General features: G+C 39.8%; 1 protein-coding gene and 1 long non-coding RNA gene across 2 annotated transcripts in view; one reads left to right on the top strand and one right to left on the bottom strand.

Annotated features, from left to right (window-relative positions):
* Window positions 1–7292, bottom strand: part of SHLD2 (shieldin complex subunit 2) — a 63658-nt gene extending 56366 nt beyond the window's left edge. Inside the window, exon 1 of the mRNA XM_070470973.1 lies at window positions 7154–7292. Within this exon, the coding sequence (XP_070327074.1) occupies window positions 7154–7232 (79 nt within the window). The 5' untranslated portion in view covers window positions 7233–7292. The remainder of the gene's footprint in view (window positions 1–7153) is intronic.
* Window positions 1–17526, top strand: part of LOC139036078 (uncharacterized) — a 74793-nt gene that overhangs the window by 36167 nt on the left and 21100 nt on the right. Inside the window, exon 2 of the long non-coding RNA XR_011488813.1 lies at window positions 13781–16389. This is a non-coding gene — a long non-coding RNA (uncharacterized lncRNA). The remainder of the gene's footprint in view (window positions 1–13780; window positions 16390–17526) is intronic.

Genomic DNA, 17526 nt, shown 5'->3' with positions numbered 1-17526 from the left:
AGCGCAGAAAAAAATGCATGGTTAAAAACAAAACATTCGTTCTTCTAATAAAATTAAATAAAAAATTATAAATTAATAAGAAAACATTTCTGGCTATCAAGCAAGCAAACATTCATGAAAAAGGTACAAGGGTATAGCAAAATAACTTATACTGATAAAATCTTTTCTGGAGGGGAATATGGCAATGTATGTTGAAAGTCTTAAAATTCTGTATCCCTTTGTGCTATAAACCTGGTTATCTTCTTAACCCATTTTTCTATTTCCCTGTGTGTCTGTTCTCTCATACTCCTCATATATTAAGGATTTTAATCCAAATGTAACTCAAAATTCACTATTTTTTTGTATCTGTTGCCAAAATCTTGGCTCTCTGTGCGCCACTGCCAAACAGAAATACGGAGACAGTTATGGAGGAGAAGGAAAGAGTGGCTTTATTACTCTGCCAGGCAAAGGGGGAACGCAGTTGGCTAGTGCCTCAAGAACTGTGCTCCCTCCCCTGGTGAGTATGAAAAGTTTATGTGAAAAGTGAAAGTGAAGTCACTCAGTCGTGTCTGACTCTTTGTGACCCCGTGGACTGTAGCCCACCAGGCTCCTCCGTCCATGGGATTCTCCAGGCAAGAATACTGGAGTGGGTTGCCATTTCCTTCTCCAGGGGATCTTCCCGACCCAGGGATTGAACCCAGGTCTCCCACATGGCAGGCAGCAGCTTTAGTCTATTCTTTCTTCAAAGTTTCAAAAGGGTGGGGCTGCTGACAAGATTATGGTCTGTGCAGGGCCTTAGGTGACCTAGCCTCCTAATCTTGATGAGCCTCTCTGGTCCTTTAATCTTGCCTCAGGGGGTTTCACTGCTGTTCCTCCTTTGATTAACAACTGTTCAGGCATTTGGAACTGAGAGAAGGTCATGGAGGGTGGAATTTTGCCTATAAGAAAACTGAAAGTGTTAGTCACTCAGTTGTGTCTGACTCTTTGAGATCCCATGGACTGTACTGTAGCCCACCAGGCTCCTCTGTCCATGGGGTTCTCCAGGCAAGAATACTGGAGTGGGTTGCCAGTCCCTTCTCTAGGGGATCTTCTCAACCCAGGAATAGAACGTGGGTCTCCTGCACTGCTGGCAGATTCTTTACCACTAGTGCCACCTGGGAAGCCCTCTAAGAAACAGGGGACAAAATGACCTCTGTGCCCAGGAGACCCATAGGGCCCTGTTCAGCATCACTTATAGGGATTTAACCTAAAGGGGAAAATATTGTGCACATTCTAACAGATTTAGCTACAAGGATGTTCACAGCAGTACCATGTAAAATGTTAGAAAAGTGACGAAAATGTTCATTGACTGAGGTTTGATAAATAAATTATGGCACATCTATACAAAGCCAAACTATATAGCCACTTAAAGTCATGAAGGTATGTATTATTACAAAAACTTTTCCTAAATATACTGATACATAAAACAAGGAGACTAACAAAGGAGACTAACTTATATATGGAAAGATTTTGCTTTGTTTTTTAAAAATCAGTATTTGGTTTACTACTATTTATCTTGAAGTTAGAAACAGTTGTTACAGTTTCTATGTGTTCTCCAGAGTGACTGATACAGTGGTGCTAAAAAATAAACAATTCTTCTATTCTTTAACTCCAGTCAATCAATTGAACTTATCTTAATACACCATGCTAATAACTGAGCACTAGCAACCCACACACCATGTACATTCATGCTGAACTCTTTACTCTTTGCTGTTGTCATTCAGCCACTAAGTCCTGTCCGAACTTCTGTGACCCCATGGACTGCAGCACGCCAGGCTTCCCTGTCCTTCACTATCTCCCAGAGTTTGCTCAAATTCATGTCCACCATTGTTGATGCTATCTAACAATCTTATCCTCTGCCGCCCTCTTCTCCTTTTGCCTTCAATCTTTCCCTGCATGAGGGTCTTTTCCAAAGAGTCAGCTCTTCACATCAGGTGTCCAAAGTATTGGAGCTTCAATATCAGTCCTTCCAATGAATATTCAGGGTTGATTTCCTATAGGATTGACTGGTTTGATCTCCTTGCAGTCCAAGGGCCTCTCAAGAATCTTCTCCAGCACCGTAATTCAAAAGAATCAAATATTCGGGGTTCAGCCTTCATTATAGTCCAACTCTCGTATCCATACATAACTCCTGAAAAACCCGTAGCTTTGACTATATGGATCTTTGTCAGCAAAGTGATGTCACTGCTTTCTAATATGCTGTTTAGGTTTACCATAGCTCTGCTTCCCTCATAGCTTAGTCAGTAAAGAATCTGCCTGCAATGCAGGAGACCCGGGTTTGACTCCTGGGTCAGGAAGATCCCCTGGAGAAGGAAATGGCAACCCACTCCAGTATTCTCACCTGGAGAATCCCATGGACAGAGGAGCAGGCTACAGTCCATGGGGTCGCAAGAGTCAGATGCAACTTAGCGACTAAACCACCACCACCAGCTCTTCTTCCAAGGAGCAAGCGGCTTCATTTCGTGGCTGCAGTCACGTGGCTGAGTGATTTTGGAGCCCAAGAAAATAAAATCTGTCACTGTTTCCACTTTTTCCCTTTCTCTTTGCCATGAAGTGATAGGACAGATGCCATGATCTTAGTATTTTGAATGTTGAGGTTTAAGCCAGCTCTTTCACTGTCTTCTTTCACCCTCATCAAGAGGATCTTCAGTTCCTTTTCACTTTCTGCCATTAGAGTGGTATCATCTGCATATCTATTGATATCCCTCCAGGCAGTCTTGATTCCAGCTTGTGATTCACCCAGTACTCTGGATGAATTTCACATGATGTACTCTCCGTTCCTGTACTGCTGAAGCCTACCTTGAAGGATTTTGAGCATAATCTTACTAGCATGCAAAATGAGCTCTATTGTCCAGTAGTTCAAAAATGCTTTGGCACTGCTCTTCTTTGGGACTGGAATGAAAACTGACCTTTTCCAGTTCTGTGGCCACTGCTATATTTTTCAAATTTGCTGGCCTATTGAGTGCAGTGCTTTAACTGCATCATCTTTCTGGATTTAAAACAGCTCAGCTGGAACTCCATCACCTCCACTAGCTCTGTCTATAGTAACGCTTCCTAGGCACTTCCCATGTGGTGCCAGTAGCAAAGAACTGGTCTGCCAATGCAGGAGATATAAGAGACATGGGTTCAATCCCTTGGTTGGGAAGATTCCCTGGAGGAGGGCATGACAACCTACTCCAGTATTCTTGCTTGGAGAATCCCATGGACAGAGGAGCGTGGTGGGCTACAGTCCATAGGGTTGCAAAGAGTCGGACAACACTGAAGCGATTTAGCACACAAGCAATGCTTCCTAAGACCCGCTTGACTTCGCACTTCAGGATGTGATCACACTCCAGAGTGATCACACCCATCATAGCTATCTGGGTCATGAAGATCTTTTTTGTATAGTTCTTCTATGTATTCTTGCCACCTCTTCTTAATATTTTCTGCTGCTGTTAGGTCCATACCATTTCTGTCCTTTATTATGCCCTCTTTGCATGAAATGTTCCCTTGGTACCTCTAATTTTCTTGAAGAGATCTCTAGACTTTCCCATTTTATTGTTTTCCTCTATTTCTTTGCATTGATCACTGAGGAAGGCTTTCTTATCTCTCCTTGCTATTCTCTGGAACCCTGCATTCAGTTGGGTATATCTTTCCTTTTCTCCCTTGCTTTTTGCTTCTCTGCCTCCTCAGACAACAACTTTCCCTTTTTGCATTTCTTTTTCTTTGGGATGGTTTTGGTCACTGCCTCCTGTACAATGTTACAAGCCTCTGTCCTTAGTTCTTCAGGCACCCTGTCTATCAGATCTATTCCCTTGAATTTATTTGTCACTTCCATTGTATGATCATATAAGGCATGTGATTTAGGTCATACCTGAATGGCCTAGTGTTTTTCCCTACTTTCTTCAATTTCAGCCTGAATTTTGCAATAAGGAGCTCATGACCTGAGCCACAGTCAGCTCCCGATCTTGTTTTTGCTGACTGTATAGAGCTTCTCCATCTTTGGCTATAAAGAATATAATCAATCTGATTTCAGTATTGACAAACTATAGAGTTGCCTCTTGTGTTGTTGGAAAAGTGTGTTTGCTATGCCCAGTGTGTTCTCTTGACAAAACTCTGTCAGCCTTTGCCCTGCTTCATTTTATACTCCAGTGCCAAACTTGCCTGTTACTCCATGTATCTCAGGACTTCCTACTTTTGCATTCCAATCACCTATAATGAAAAAGACATCTTTTGTTGTTGTTGTTGTTGGTTCTAGAAGATCTTGTAGGTCTTCATAGAACTGGTCAACTTCAGCTTCTTCAACATCAGTGGCTGGGGCATAGTCTTGGACTACTGTGATGTTGAATGGTTTGCCTTGGAAACAAACTGAGATCATTCTGTCATTTTTGAGATTTCATTTTGGACTCTCTTGTTGACTATGAGGGCTACTCCATTTCTTCTAAGGGATTTTGCCCACAGTAGTAAATATAATGGTCACCTGAATTAAATTTTCCCATTCCCACCCATTTTAGTTCACTAATTTCTAAGACATCTATTTTTACTCTTGCCATCTCCTACTCGACCTCATCCAATTTATCTTGATTCATGGACCTGACACTCCAGGTTCTTATGCAATATTGTTCTTTTCAGCATCAGACTTTACTTTCACCACCAGACACATCCACAACTTAGCTTCACTTTCACTTTAGCCCAGCCACTTCATTCTTTCTGGAGCTATTAGTAATTGCCCTCCACTCTTCCCCAGCACCATACTGGACACGTTCCAACCTGAGTGGCTCATCTTCCACTGCCATGTCTTCTTGCCTTTTCATCCTGTTCATGGGGTTCCCACAGCAAGAATACTGGAGTGGTTTGCCATTCCCTCCTCCAGTGGACCACAATGTCAGAACTCTCCACTATGATCTATCCATCTTGGGTGGCCCTGCATAGCACAGCTCATAGCTTCATTGAGTTATGCAAGCCCCTTCTTCACCAGGACAAGGCTGTAATTGATGAAGGGGTCTTTACTATTACAAATAACCAATAACTGCTAAATGCCAGTATCTGAGTTTCCTACGTAAAATGATAGAAAGTTGCCACATTTCATGTCACCTATGAAAGGTTGTAAGATACACTATTTGTCCCTCAAAAACAAAATCAATTGAAGTTTAAAGCAAATACTCATTCTTGGGGCTTCCCTGGTGGCTCAGTGGTACAGAATTCACCTGCCAGTGCAGGAGACACAGATCGGATCCCTCATCTGGGAAGATCCCACGTGCCTCTGAGCAGCTAAGCCCATGTGCCACAACTACAGTGCTGCCACTCTAGAGCCTGGAAGCGGTAACTACTGAGCCCATGCGCAGCAATTGTTGAAGCCCATGTGCCCTACAGCCCGTGCTCTGCAACGAGAGAAGCCACCACAATAAGAAGCCCTCACACCACAACTAGAGAGTAGCCTCCACTCACTGCAACTGGAGAGTCCATGCAGCAACGAAGCTCCAGAACAATCAAAAATAAATAATAAAAATTTATTTTTTAAAAAGTTATTACTCATTCCTGTATCTAAAATAACTACTAAAACAAATCTTTAAGCAGACAATTGATTTCTTAAACCTTTTTGCATATGCTCTGATTTCCTTTGCAACAGAGTTTGGTTTTTCAAGTGAGAGATTTGTAATGATGCTCTTATCACCACCTGAGATACCCTAAGATTAGTACAGCACAGTGAACCTTTTAGACCTGCTGGCAATGCAGCAGGAATTTCTCCCTCCCAGCCCCTATTCCAGGCATTTGCCTTCTCCCTGTAAGTATTTAAACAGGAAATGACCCTTATTCTAGCTGTTCTTCTGCCTTCAGAACAGGGTAACCAGACATGCTGATATGCCCAGTACAGTCCTAGTTTTAAGCACAGCTATCCTGAAGTCCTATTCCATCAGTTTCCCTTCTCACTCTTAAAAATGTCTCAGTTTAGAAATAAATTACATAGTATTCTAGTTAAGAACCATATAAATACATGAATAAATGTCCTATTAGTGAAGAGTGTGCCTGCTAATACATTTTATCAAAAACATTAAAACAATGGTTAGGAAGGACTTAAGAAGTAGAGAGAAACACTCTGTTCTGTTTCCCTGTAAAAAGATTTTAAGGAGGGAATTCCCCAGTGGTCCAGTGGTTAGGATTCCGAGCTGTAACTGCAGGGAAAACAGGTTGAATCCCTGGCTGGTGAACTAAGATCCTGAATCTACATGCCTCATTGGGCAGCCAAAAAAAGAAAACCAGCCTGCCTCCACCCCCCAAAAGGCTTTAAAAATAAAATACTAGTAGAAATAAGGTTGAATTGTATCTAAAAAGTATAATATACTTTTAAGAATCACACAACAGAGATAAGAATTAAATGAAGTAGAAAACAGAATTAACCTGTTTGACAACTAAAGAAACTAGCTTCAGTTTCTGGGTAATGAGTCTGAAGACAAATAATACCTTTCGGATCCACTCTTCCTAGAAAACATCTCAGACAGCAAGATGTCAACTTATCCAAGAATCACTCTTCCTAAGCAAAGTCAAAGGACGATATCTAAAATATCACACTACATTCCCTTGCCCCCTACACCATGTAATAGCAAAAGGACTGAACTATAATGATTAGTAATAAAGATCTCAAGCATAATATGTGTCCCAGGGGCCCGCCTGACAAAACCTGCGCTTGCTCTCACTTCCACCCATCACCTAAAAAAGATGAAAAACCGAACGAAATCAAGAAACGACGACAACAAAAACACTTTGCAACTTTAGCCTTGACATTCCTTTGTAAAATGTCTATATTCATCTCAGCATATGCCAACTCTACTCTCCCAGTTCCTCAAGCCAAAAACTTTGGTTTTCTCACTGCCTGCTCTCTTTTTCTCATTCTTTGAATTTATCATCAAATCCTTTTAGTCCTACCTTTAAAATTCATTCAGAACTTGACCACTTTTCTCCACCTTCTGCTCCTGCCCTTGTTCAAATGAGCATTTGGATTATTTGCAATAACCTAATTGATTTCCTTCTTATCCTATTGCCCCTTCAGAAAACAGGTTTATAGGAGTTAAAGGAACTAGGCCCAGGTCACACAGTTTGCAGGCAGTGGAGCCAAGATTGGAATGCAGGAAATCAAACTGCAGAGCCTAATTCTTACCCAGTATATCATACGGCTTCTCTGGACTTCGCACAACTGTAGAGCCAGAATCCAAGCCTGAACACTGCCACTGAATCATATGAAGTCAGTTCAGTTCAGTAGCTCAGTCATGTCTGACTCTTTGCGACCCCATGGACTGCAGCATGCCAGGCTTCCCTGTCACCAACTCCCGGAGCTTGATGTTCAAGCTCATGTCCATTGAGTCGGTGATGCCATCCAACCATTTCATCCTCAGTCATCCCCTTCTTCTCCTGCCTTCCATCTTTCCCAACATCAGGGTCTTTTCCAGTGAGTCAGTTCTTCGCATCAGGTGGCCAAATTATTGGAGTTTCAGCTTCAACATCAGTCCTTCCAATGAATATTCAGGACTGATTTCCTTTAGGATGGACTGGTTGGATCTCCCTGCAGTTCAAGGGACTCTCAAGCGTTTTCTCCAACACCACAGATCAAAAGTATCCATTCTTTGGCAGTCAGCTTTCTTTATAGCCCAACTCTCACATCCATACATGACTACTGGAAAAACCAGCTAGACAGACCTTTTTCGGCAAAGAAATGTCTGCTTTTTAATATGCTGTCTAGGTTGGTCATAGCTCTTCTTCCAAACAGCAAGCATCTTTTAATTTCAAGGCTGCAGTCACCATCTTGTGATTTTGGAGTCCAAAAAAATAGTCTCCCACAGTTTCCAATGTTTCTCTATTTGCCATGAAGTGATGGGACCAGATGCCATGACCTTTGTTTTTTGAATGTTGAGTTTTAAGCCAACTTTTTCACTCTCCTCTTTCACTTTCATCGAGAGGTTCTTTAGTTCTTCTTCGCTTTCTGCCATAAGAAATTTGAGCATTATTTTGCTAGCGTGTGAGATAAGTGCAATTGTGCGGTAGTTTGAACATTCTTTGGCATTGCCTTTCTTTGGGATTGTAATCATATGAAACACACTCACAAAGCATTGGCCAATGTAGAAAGGTAAGGAAAGAACAGAACTTCAATACAAAGGAGTTTCATTATCAAAGGATCCCACTTAGAAGGTTTTCTGTAAATCTAATAATGAAGTGAATAATATATGGTTTTGGAGAGGACCTCTCCCCCATCCTCTGCCCCGGTAAACCACTTCCTTCATATTTGACAAATTCTTCCCCTCTCTCTCCCTCCCTCCCTTTCCCCCTCTCTCTCTCTAATCATCTAGCAATGGGATAAGTTTCCAAGACATTAAATTTTTGTTGTTGTTCAGTCCCTAAGTCATGTCCAACTCTTGGCAATCCCAGGGACTGCAGCACACCAGGCTCCTCTGTCCTCTATCTCCCAGAGTTTGTTCAAATTCATGTCCAATGAGTCAGTGATGCTATCTAATCATCTTATCCTCTGTTGCCTCCTTCTCCTTTTGCCTTCAGTCTTTCCCAGCATCAGAGTCTTTTCCAGTGAGTCAGCTCTTCACATCAGGTGCCAAAGTATTGGAGCTTCCACTTCAGCATCAGTCCTTCCAGTGACTATTCAGGGTTGATTTCCTTTAGGATTGACTGGTTTGATCTCCTTGTAGTCCAAGAGACTCTCAAGAGTTTTCCCCAGCACAATTTGAAAGCATCAATTCTTTGGCACTCAGCCTTCTTTACACGCCAACTCTCATATCTGTACATACCTATTGGAAAAACCAGTTTGATTATATGAACTTCTGAGGCAAAGTAATATCTCTGCTTTATAATATGCTGTCTAGGTTTACAATAGGCTGTCATAGCTCTCCTTCTAAGGAGCTAGCATCTTTTAATTTCATGGTTGCAGTCACTGTCCGCAGTGATTTTAGAGGCCAAGAAAATAAAATCTATCACTGCTTCTACTTTTCCCCATCTATTTGCTGTGAAGTGACCTAATCAGATGCCATGGTCTAATTTTTTGAATGTTGAGTTTCAAGCCAGCTTTTTCACTCTCCTCTTTCACCCTCATCAAGAGGCTCTCTAGTTCATATGGTCCATGGGGTTCTTCAGGCAAGAATACTGGAGTGGATTGCCATTTTCTCCTCCAGTGCACCATGTTTTGTCAGAACTCTTCACTATGACCTGTCCATCTTGAGTGGTCCTGCATGGCATGGCTCATAGCATCACTGAGTTCCACAAGCCCCTTTGCCATGACAAAGCTGTGATCTATGAAGGGGAGACACTAAATATTCAAATTTAAAAGCCTGTTGCTGGGAATTCCCTGGTGGTCCAGCAGTTAGTACTCAGTGCTTCCATTGCAGGGGGCACAGGTTTGATCCCTAGTCAGGGAACTAAGATCCCACGTGATGTAACTTAGCCAAAAAAAATTAATAAATAAATAAAAACCTGTTGCTAAGCAAGTTAAAATATACAGAGTAAATGAAACAAACCACAGATGACAGAGTTATCTTCCTGACCTGAACCACTTTCTTCCTTTGACCTTAAATACCCCCAAAGCATATCTCAGCACCATCCCCTCAGCCTTAAAACATTCTTCCTCTAGACTTTTGTTTACTATTTTTAAAATGTGAAGTATAATTAAATACTCAATAACAGGCACAAGTCTTAAGAGTTCCGTTTGATGACAACTGACAATTGTCTACACCCATGTAACCATCACACAGAACAAAACACAAAACGTTCCTATGGGCCTCAGGAAGTTTTTTCATGTCCCTTTCTAAACAGCTTCCTTCCCTTTCCAATCTATAATTACTTCTGATTTCTATCACTACAGAAGAGTTTTGTTTTTTTCTTGAACTTCATATAAACAAAACAGTACATGTTCATTTATGTCTAGTTTCTTTTACTTAACACAATGATTCTGAGATTCACCTGTGTTGTTGGGCATATCAGATGCTGGGTATTGTGAATACACCACAAGTTATTAATAAATTTTCTTGTAAACGAACATTTCAGTTGTTTTCAGTTTGTAGCATTTATGAATAAGACTGCTATGAACATTCTTGAATTCATAATTTTGTAGACAGCTGTTTTAATTTTCCTTCATTAAATATGTAGGGGTAGAACTGCCAAATCATAGGATGGCTACATGTTTAACTTCAGTTGTTGTTTAGTCACTAAGTCTTGTCTGACTCTTTTGTGACCCCATGGACTGTAGCCTGCCAGGCTCCTCTGTCCATTGGATTTCCCAGGCAAGAATACTGGAGTGGGTTGCCATTTTCTTCTTCATGGGATCTTCCCAACCCAGCGTCAACCCACATCTCCTGCACTGCAGGTGGATTCTTTACCACTGAGCTACCTGGAAGCACTTAACTTCAGTAGAAAATGCCAAACAGGACTTTCCCTGGTGATCCAGTGGCTAAGACTCCAAGCTACCAACGCAAGGGGCCTGGGTTCCATCCCTGGTTAGGGAATGAGATCCCACAAGCCACAGCTAAGAGTTCATACACCACAACTAGAGATCCCACGTGCTATAATTAAGACTCATCACAGCAAACAAATAAGTATTTTAAAAATTAAAAACAATGGCAAACAGTTCTCCAAAGTTGCTTTTCCATTTTGCACATCCATCAGCAATGGATGAATTCTAGTTGTGTCACTTCATGCCCAATATTTAGCATCTTCAGCCTTTCTTTTGTTAGCCATTTTAGAGGGTATAAAATGGTATCTTATTATGAATTTACTTTGCATTATTTCCCTCTTGACTAAGTGATGTTGACTACCTCTGCGAGTGCTTACTGATTATTAATACCCTCTTTGGGGAAGTCTTTGTTACTGGATTATTCCTCTTTTCTTCATTTTATTAATGGGTTATTGTGGTTCTTTACATACCTAGAAAAAAGTCCTTTGATGAATAAATATGAAATATGCTGGAAATATTTTTTTCCATACTCTGCTCTTTTTCTTAATGGTATTATTTAAAGTGTTAATTTACATGACATCCAGTTTATTCATTTTTTTTTTTACATGTCTTTTTTCTTTTAGGATCTTATTCAATAAATATTTAAATACTTCAAGGTCATAGGGATGGTTTCCTTTTCTTTTTTCTAGAAGCTATGACATTTTAAAAATATGTCCACAAAGTTTTGATACTCTTCCCTTCAAGAGGTGAGGCTTAATTTTCTAAACGTAGGTTGGAGCAGTGAGTAAGAGTGTGGTGGAAGTGATGGTAACTTCCAAGAGTTTGTCATAAAAGGCAATGTCACTTTGTCCCTGTGCTCACTCTTTGATCACTTACTCTGAGGGAAGTCACTTGCTATATTATGAGGGTGCTCAAGCAGCCCTACGGATGTGTTCAAGTGGTGAAGAAATGAGTCCTACCAACAGCCAGTAGGAGCTGAGGCCGCTAGTCAGCAGCCATGGGAAACAAGCCATCTCAGAAGGGGATTCTCAAGCCCCAGTCAAGTCTTCAGATGATTACAGTCTTGCTAACATCTTGATTACCACGTTATGGGAGACTCTGTCCTGGAATTACCTAGCTAAGTTCCTCCTGTGTTCCTGACACAGAGTAACTGTTACATAAACATGTGTTGCTTTAAGCCAGGAAGTACTGGGTAATTGTTATGAAGTATGAGATAATACAGAAGTTGTATCATTTTTGCTTTTTCATTTTAGATATATGATCCTTTGCAAATTATTGATAGTTTCTCTGCATGGAGTCAGTTAAGGTGGTAGTTCCTTGTTTTCCATATAGATATCAAGTTAGAGCCACATTTGTCTTTTTTCCCCCATTGGACTGACTTGGCACTTGGGTGGGAAAATGGATGAGTCTATTTCTGAGATCTCTATTATAGGGGGTATAGCTCAGGGGTAGAGCATTTGACTACAGATCTCTATTATGTATGACTGATCTATAGGTTTAACTTTATGCCAACACTACCCTTTTTTTTTTTTTGGCTGCACCCGTTAGTTTGCAGGATCTTAGTTCCCCAACCAGGGATTAAATCTGTACATTAAATCTGTACCCTTGGCAGTGACAGCATGGAGTCCTAACCACTGTACTATCAGGGAATTCCCCAACATTGTCTAGATTACTGTAGCTTTGTGGAAAATCCTGACGTCAGGAAACAAAAGTCCTCCAACTGTGTTTTTCAAAATTATGTTGGTTGTTCTTAATCCTTCACAGCTTGGTAAATTTGTAGAATCATCTTATCTAATTCTGCAAACAACGCTGACTAGGATGTTGCGGCTTCCCTGGTGGTTCAGTGGTAAAGAATCTGCCTGCCAATGTAACAGATACAGGTTTGATCCCTCGGCTGAGAAAATCCCACATGCTGTGGAGCACCTAAGCCTGTGAACCACAGTTACTGAGCCTGTCCTCTAAAGCCCAGGAAGTGCAACTACTGAGCCCTTGAGATCTACAGCCCGCGCTCAGCGACACGAGAAGCCACCACCGTGAGAAGCCCGTGCACAGCAACTAAAGAGTAGTTACTCACCGCAATTAGAGAAAAGCAAAGGCAGCAACAAAAACCCAGCACAATAAAAACCACTACAATATTGTAAAGTAATTAGCCTCCAACTAAAATAAATAAATTTTTTTTAAAAACCCAGCACAGCCAGTAAATAAATAAAAATTATTTTTTAAAAAGCTTATTAGGATGTTAATGAAGACTGAACTGAATCTATTTGTAGAGAGAATTCCATCTTAATAATGTTGAGTCTTCCAATCCATGAATATGTTCTATCACTATCTAGTTGTTTTTTTAATGTACATTAGCAATGTTGGATAGTATCACCAACTCAACGGACATGAGTTTGAGCAAGCTCCAGGAGATGGGGAAGGACAGGGAAGCCTGGTGTGCTGCAGTCCATGGGGTCACAGAGTCAGACACAACTGAGTGACTGAACAACAACAAAAGCAATGTTTCCACCTTTCAGTTCTGAAAACATATCCTTAGATTTATCCATCGGTATCTGGTGTGTTTTTTTTTAAACGCTATCAGAAATAATAGCTTTAATTTCAGTTTATAAATCATTCACTGCTAATATAGAGAACAATAAATTATTTTATATACTGATTTTGCTAAATTCACTGATTAAAATTGCTTTTGCAGATTCCATAATTTTCTATGTACACAATCATCTCATACGTGAGTGAGTTTTACTTCTTTTTTCCTAATTTTTATGCTTAATTATTATCTTTTTCTTGACTTACTACACCTTCAAGGACCATTATTTCAATGTTGAATAAAAGTGGTAAAAGAGAAATATATACCCATATAACTGTTTTAAAATCTTTAGTATCCATAGCCACGGTTGGCAAATGTTTTCTACAAAATGTCAGAAAGTAAGTATTTTAGGCTTTGCAGGCCATACAGTCTGTTATAATTACTGTATACCATGGATATAGCAAGAAAGCAGCCACAGACAATACATAAACAAATGAGCATGGCCATGTTCCAATAAAGCCTCATGGTCACCAAAATGTGAATTTCCTATTATTTTCACATATCACAAAATATCAGCATTCTTTCACTCTTTCTCAGTCACTGTATTACATAAAATCCTTTCTGGGTCACAAGCCACACAAGAACAGGTGATGGGCTAGATATGGCCTTCAAACTGAAGTTTACTGACATCTGGTTTAGACCACTGATTTGAGACCTTTTTTCTAATATAAGAATTTAATACAATGTTTCCCTCCAAACACTGCTTTAACAGCACTAATATCTGTATCATTTCTATTTGTACTGTTTTTTAGCTATTTCTATAGGATCACAGCCTTGTCATGGCGAAGGGGTTTGCGTAACTCAATGAGGCTATAAGCCATGCTGTGCAGATGGATGGGTCACAGTGAACAGTTCTGACAAAACGAGATCCACTGGAGGAGGGAATGGCAACCACTCCAGTATCCTTGCCAAGAGAACCACATGAACAGTATGAAAAGGCAAAAAGATATGATACCAGAAGATAAGTCCTCCAGATCGGAAGTGTCTAGTTTGCTACTGGGGAAGAGTGGAGAACAATTACTAATAGCTCCAGAAAGAATGAAGTGGCTGGGCCAAAGAGGAAATGACATTCAGCTGTGGATGTGTCTGGTGGTGAAAATAAAGTCTGAAGCTGGAAAGCACAGTATTGTATAGGAATCTGGAATGTTAGGTCCATCAATCAAGGTAAATTGGACGTGGTCAAGCAGGAGATGGCAAGAGTGAACATTGACATTTTAGGAATCAGTGAACTAAAATGGACAGGAATGGGTGAATTTAATTCAGATGACCATTATATCTACTACTGTGGGCAAGAGTCCCTTAGAAGAAATGGAGTAGCCCTCATAGTCAACAAAAGTAGCCCTCAAAGTCAACATACACATAGTCCAAAATGCAGTAGTTGGTTGCAATGTCAAAAATGACAGAATGATCTCAGTTTGTTTACAAGGCAAACCATTCAACATCACAATAATCCAATTCTGTGCACCAACCACTGATGCCAAAAAGGCTGAAGTTGAATGAAGTTCTATGAAGATCACATCAGTTCTATGAAGACCACAAGACATTCTAGAACTAATACCAAAAAAAAAAAAAAAAAGAGATGTCATTTTCATCATAGGGGATTAGAATGCATGAGTAGAAAGTCAAGAGATACCTGCAGTAACAGGCAAATCTGGCCCTAGACTACAAAATGAAGCAGGGCAAAGGCTAACAGAGTTCTGTCGAGAGAAAACACTGGTTATAACAAACATCCTCTTCTAACAACACAAGAGGTGACTGTACATATCGACATCACCAGATGGTCAATACTGAAATCAGATGGATTATATTCTTTGCAGCTGAAGATGAAGAAACTCTATGACTGTGGTTCAGATTGTGAGCTCCTTATTCCAAAATTCAGGCTTAAACTGAAGAAAGTAGGGGAAACCACTAGGCCATTCAGGTATGACCTAAATCAAATCCCTTCTTTGATCATACAGTAGAAGTGAAAAATAGATTCAAGGGATTAGATCTGATAGATAGAGTGCCTGAAGAACTATGGACAGAGGTACATAACACTGTACAAGAGGCAGTGAACAAAAGCATTCCAAAGAAAAAGAAATTCAAGAAGGCAAAGTGGTGTCTGAGGTGGCCTCACAAATTAGCTGAGGAAAGAAGAGAAACAAAAGAGAAAGGAAAAAAGGAAAGATTTACCCAACTGAATGCAGAGTTCCAGAGAATTGCAAGGAGAGACAAGAAGGCCTTCTCATGTGAACAGTGCAAAAAAATAGAGGAAAACAATAGAATTGGAAAAGAATATTTCATGCAAGGTAGGGCACGAAAAGGACAGAAACAGTAAGGACCTAAGAGAAGCAGATGAGATAAAAAGAAGTGGCAAGAACACAGAGAAGAACTATACAAAAAAGGTCTTAATGACCCAGATAACCACAAAGGTGTGATCACTCACCTAGAGTCAGGCATCCTGGGGTGTGAGGTCAAGTGGGCCTTAGGAAGCATTACTACAAACAAAGCTAGTGGAGGTGATGGAATTCCAGCTGAGGTATTTAAAATATTAAATATATATATGTTGTACTGAGTCACTGAGTCATGTCAGACTCTGTGTGACACAGTGGACTGTAGCCCTCCAGGCTTCTCTGTCCATGGGGATTCTCCAGGCATGAATACCTGAGAAGGTTATCATGCCTTCCTCTAGAGGATCTTCCCAACTGAGGGATCAAACGTAGGTCTCCCACATTGCAAGCGGATTCTTTGCCAGCTGAGCTACCAGGGAAGCCCTATACATATATAAAACTTGAGCTCCAAAATTCCCTGCTTCTTTCTCTTTACCAGTATCTTAAATAAAAATAGCAGCCATCAATGTTTTATCTGAGATGAATTTCTCCCCAGTTTTATTGAAACATAACTGATATATAATATTGTATTGGTTCAAGGGTACAGTATAAAGATTTGATATATGTATATATTGCAAAATGTCTACACTGTAAGTTTAGTTAATATTCATCACTCTGCACAGTTATACTTTTCTTTCTTGTGATGCGAACTTTTAAGATTTTTCCATTTGTAATCTTTAAATATTTAATAAAGTATTGAAACTATAGTCACCATACTGTACATTACATCTCCAGAACTTACTTGTCTTATAATTGGAAGTTTGTACCTTTTTATATATTTATTTTTGTGAGAGCTACTCTCCAGCGGCAGTAGGCGAGCTGCCCATGATGGTGGCTTCTCTCATGGCAGACCACCAGCTCTAAAGCATGCGGGCTTCAGTAGTGTGGCACCTGAGCTTAGTTACCCCTGGGCACATGGAATCTTTCCGGACCAAGAGTCAAACCTGTGTCTGCTGCCCTGGCAGGGGGATTCCCAACCACTGGATCACCAAGTAAGTCTGGAAGTTCCTACCTTTTGACCACCTTCACCTATTCCCCTCTGCCTCTGACAACCACCAATCTGTTCTCTTTTGTCTTCAGTTTGTTTAGATTTCACATATAAGTGATATCATACAGCATTTGTCTGTCTCTGTCTGGTTTATTTCACTAAGCATATACCATTAAGGTCCATCCATGTTGTTGCAAATGGCAGGATTTCCTTACTTTTATGGTTGAATAATACTCCATTGTATATATACATACCACATTTTCTTGATCCATTCAGCCAAGGATGGAACACCTACACCGTTTCCATGTCTTGGCTACGGTAAAGAACACGACAATGAACATAGGGATGCAGATATGTCTTCAAGATAGTGATTTCACTTCTTTAGAATATATTCCCAAAAGTAGGATTGCTGAATCATACAGTAAATTACTTTTTATTTTTTTGAGGTAAATTTTTTAATCTAAAATTTACGTTACAGGGTGGTAGAAAGCATTTTCTGTACTGCTTCTAGTCAGTAATGAAAGCTATCAACTGAAAAATTAATACGACAGACCAAAAAAAATATATTAAAAATGTATTAAAAGCCTCAATTTTCAGAAAAAAATCCTGATTAAAACCCAATATTTATCTAGTTCTTTACTCAGGCATTCCAGAAATGAAGTAGATAAAATCACCCAATGAAATAACATAAATTATATTAAAAACAAAATAACTGGAAAACAACTGAAAATTACCAGTTAAAATTATAGAATTTAGTAAACAATGTATTCGATGTCCACATTGCAAAGCTGACTTAGAGTTTACCTAAAAAAGAAACTCCTTAATTTTTCATTACTCAAAGAATATGACTCAATCTCTATCATACATCCTTAAAAGGAATAAGGATCAATTTATCCTAGAGTGCCAGGGTTCATATCAAGCTTTATGAAATGACTGATAATCACATTTCTTCTTTCAAATATAAAATTCACATGGATTGTCACCTTAAATGAGAAAGGCATGAAAAGCACTTATGTGATCTAATATTAGAAATTACTCCATAAGTATTGTTTCTCTTGAGTGTCCTTTCTGCTTTGAAAGTCTATTGAAACAAAAATACTTTATTTCTTTATAATAATTTCATTTCATGGAAATTTATGAA

This window comes from Odocoileus virginianus, chromosome 7 (genome assembly GCF_023699985.2).
Source record: "Odocoileus virginianus isolate 20LAN1187 ecotype Illinois chromosome 7, Ovbor_1.2, whole genome shotgun sequence".
NCBI lineage: Eukaryota > Metazoa > Chordata > Mammalia > Artiodactyla > Cervidae > Odocoileus > Odocoileus virginianus.
The sequence above is the reverse complement of the archived record's forward strand: the minus strand, read 5'-3'. Positions and strand labels throughout refer to the sequence as shown.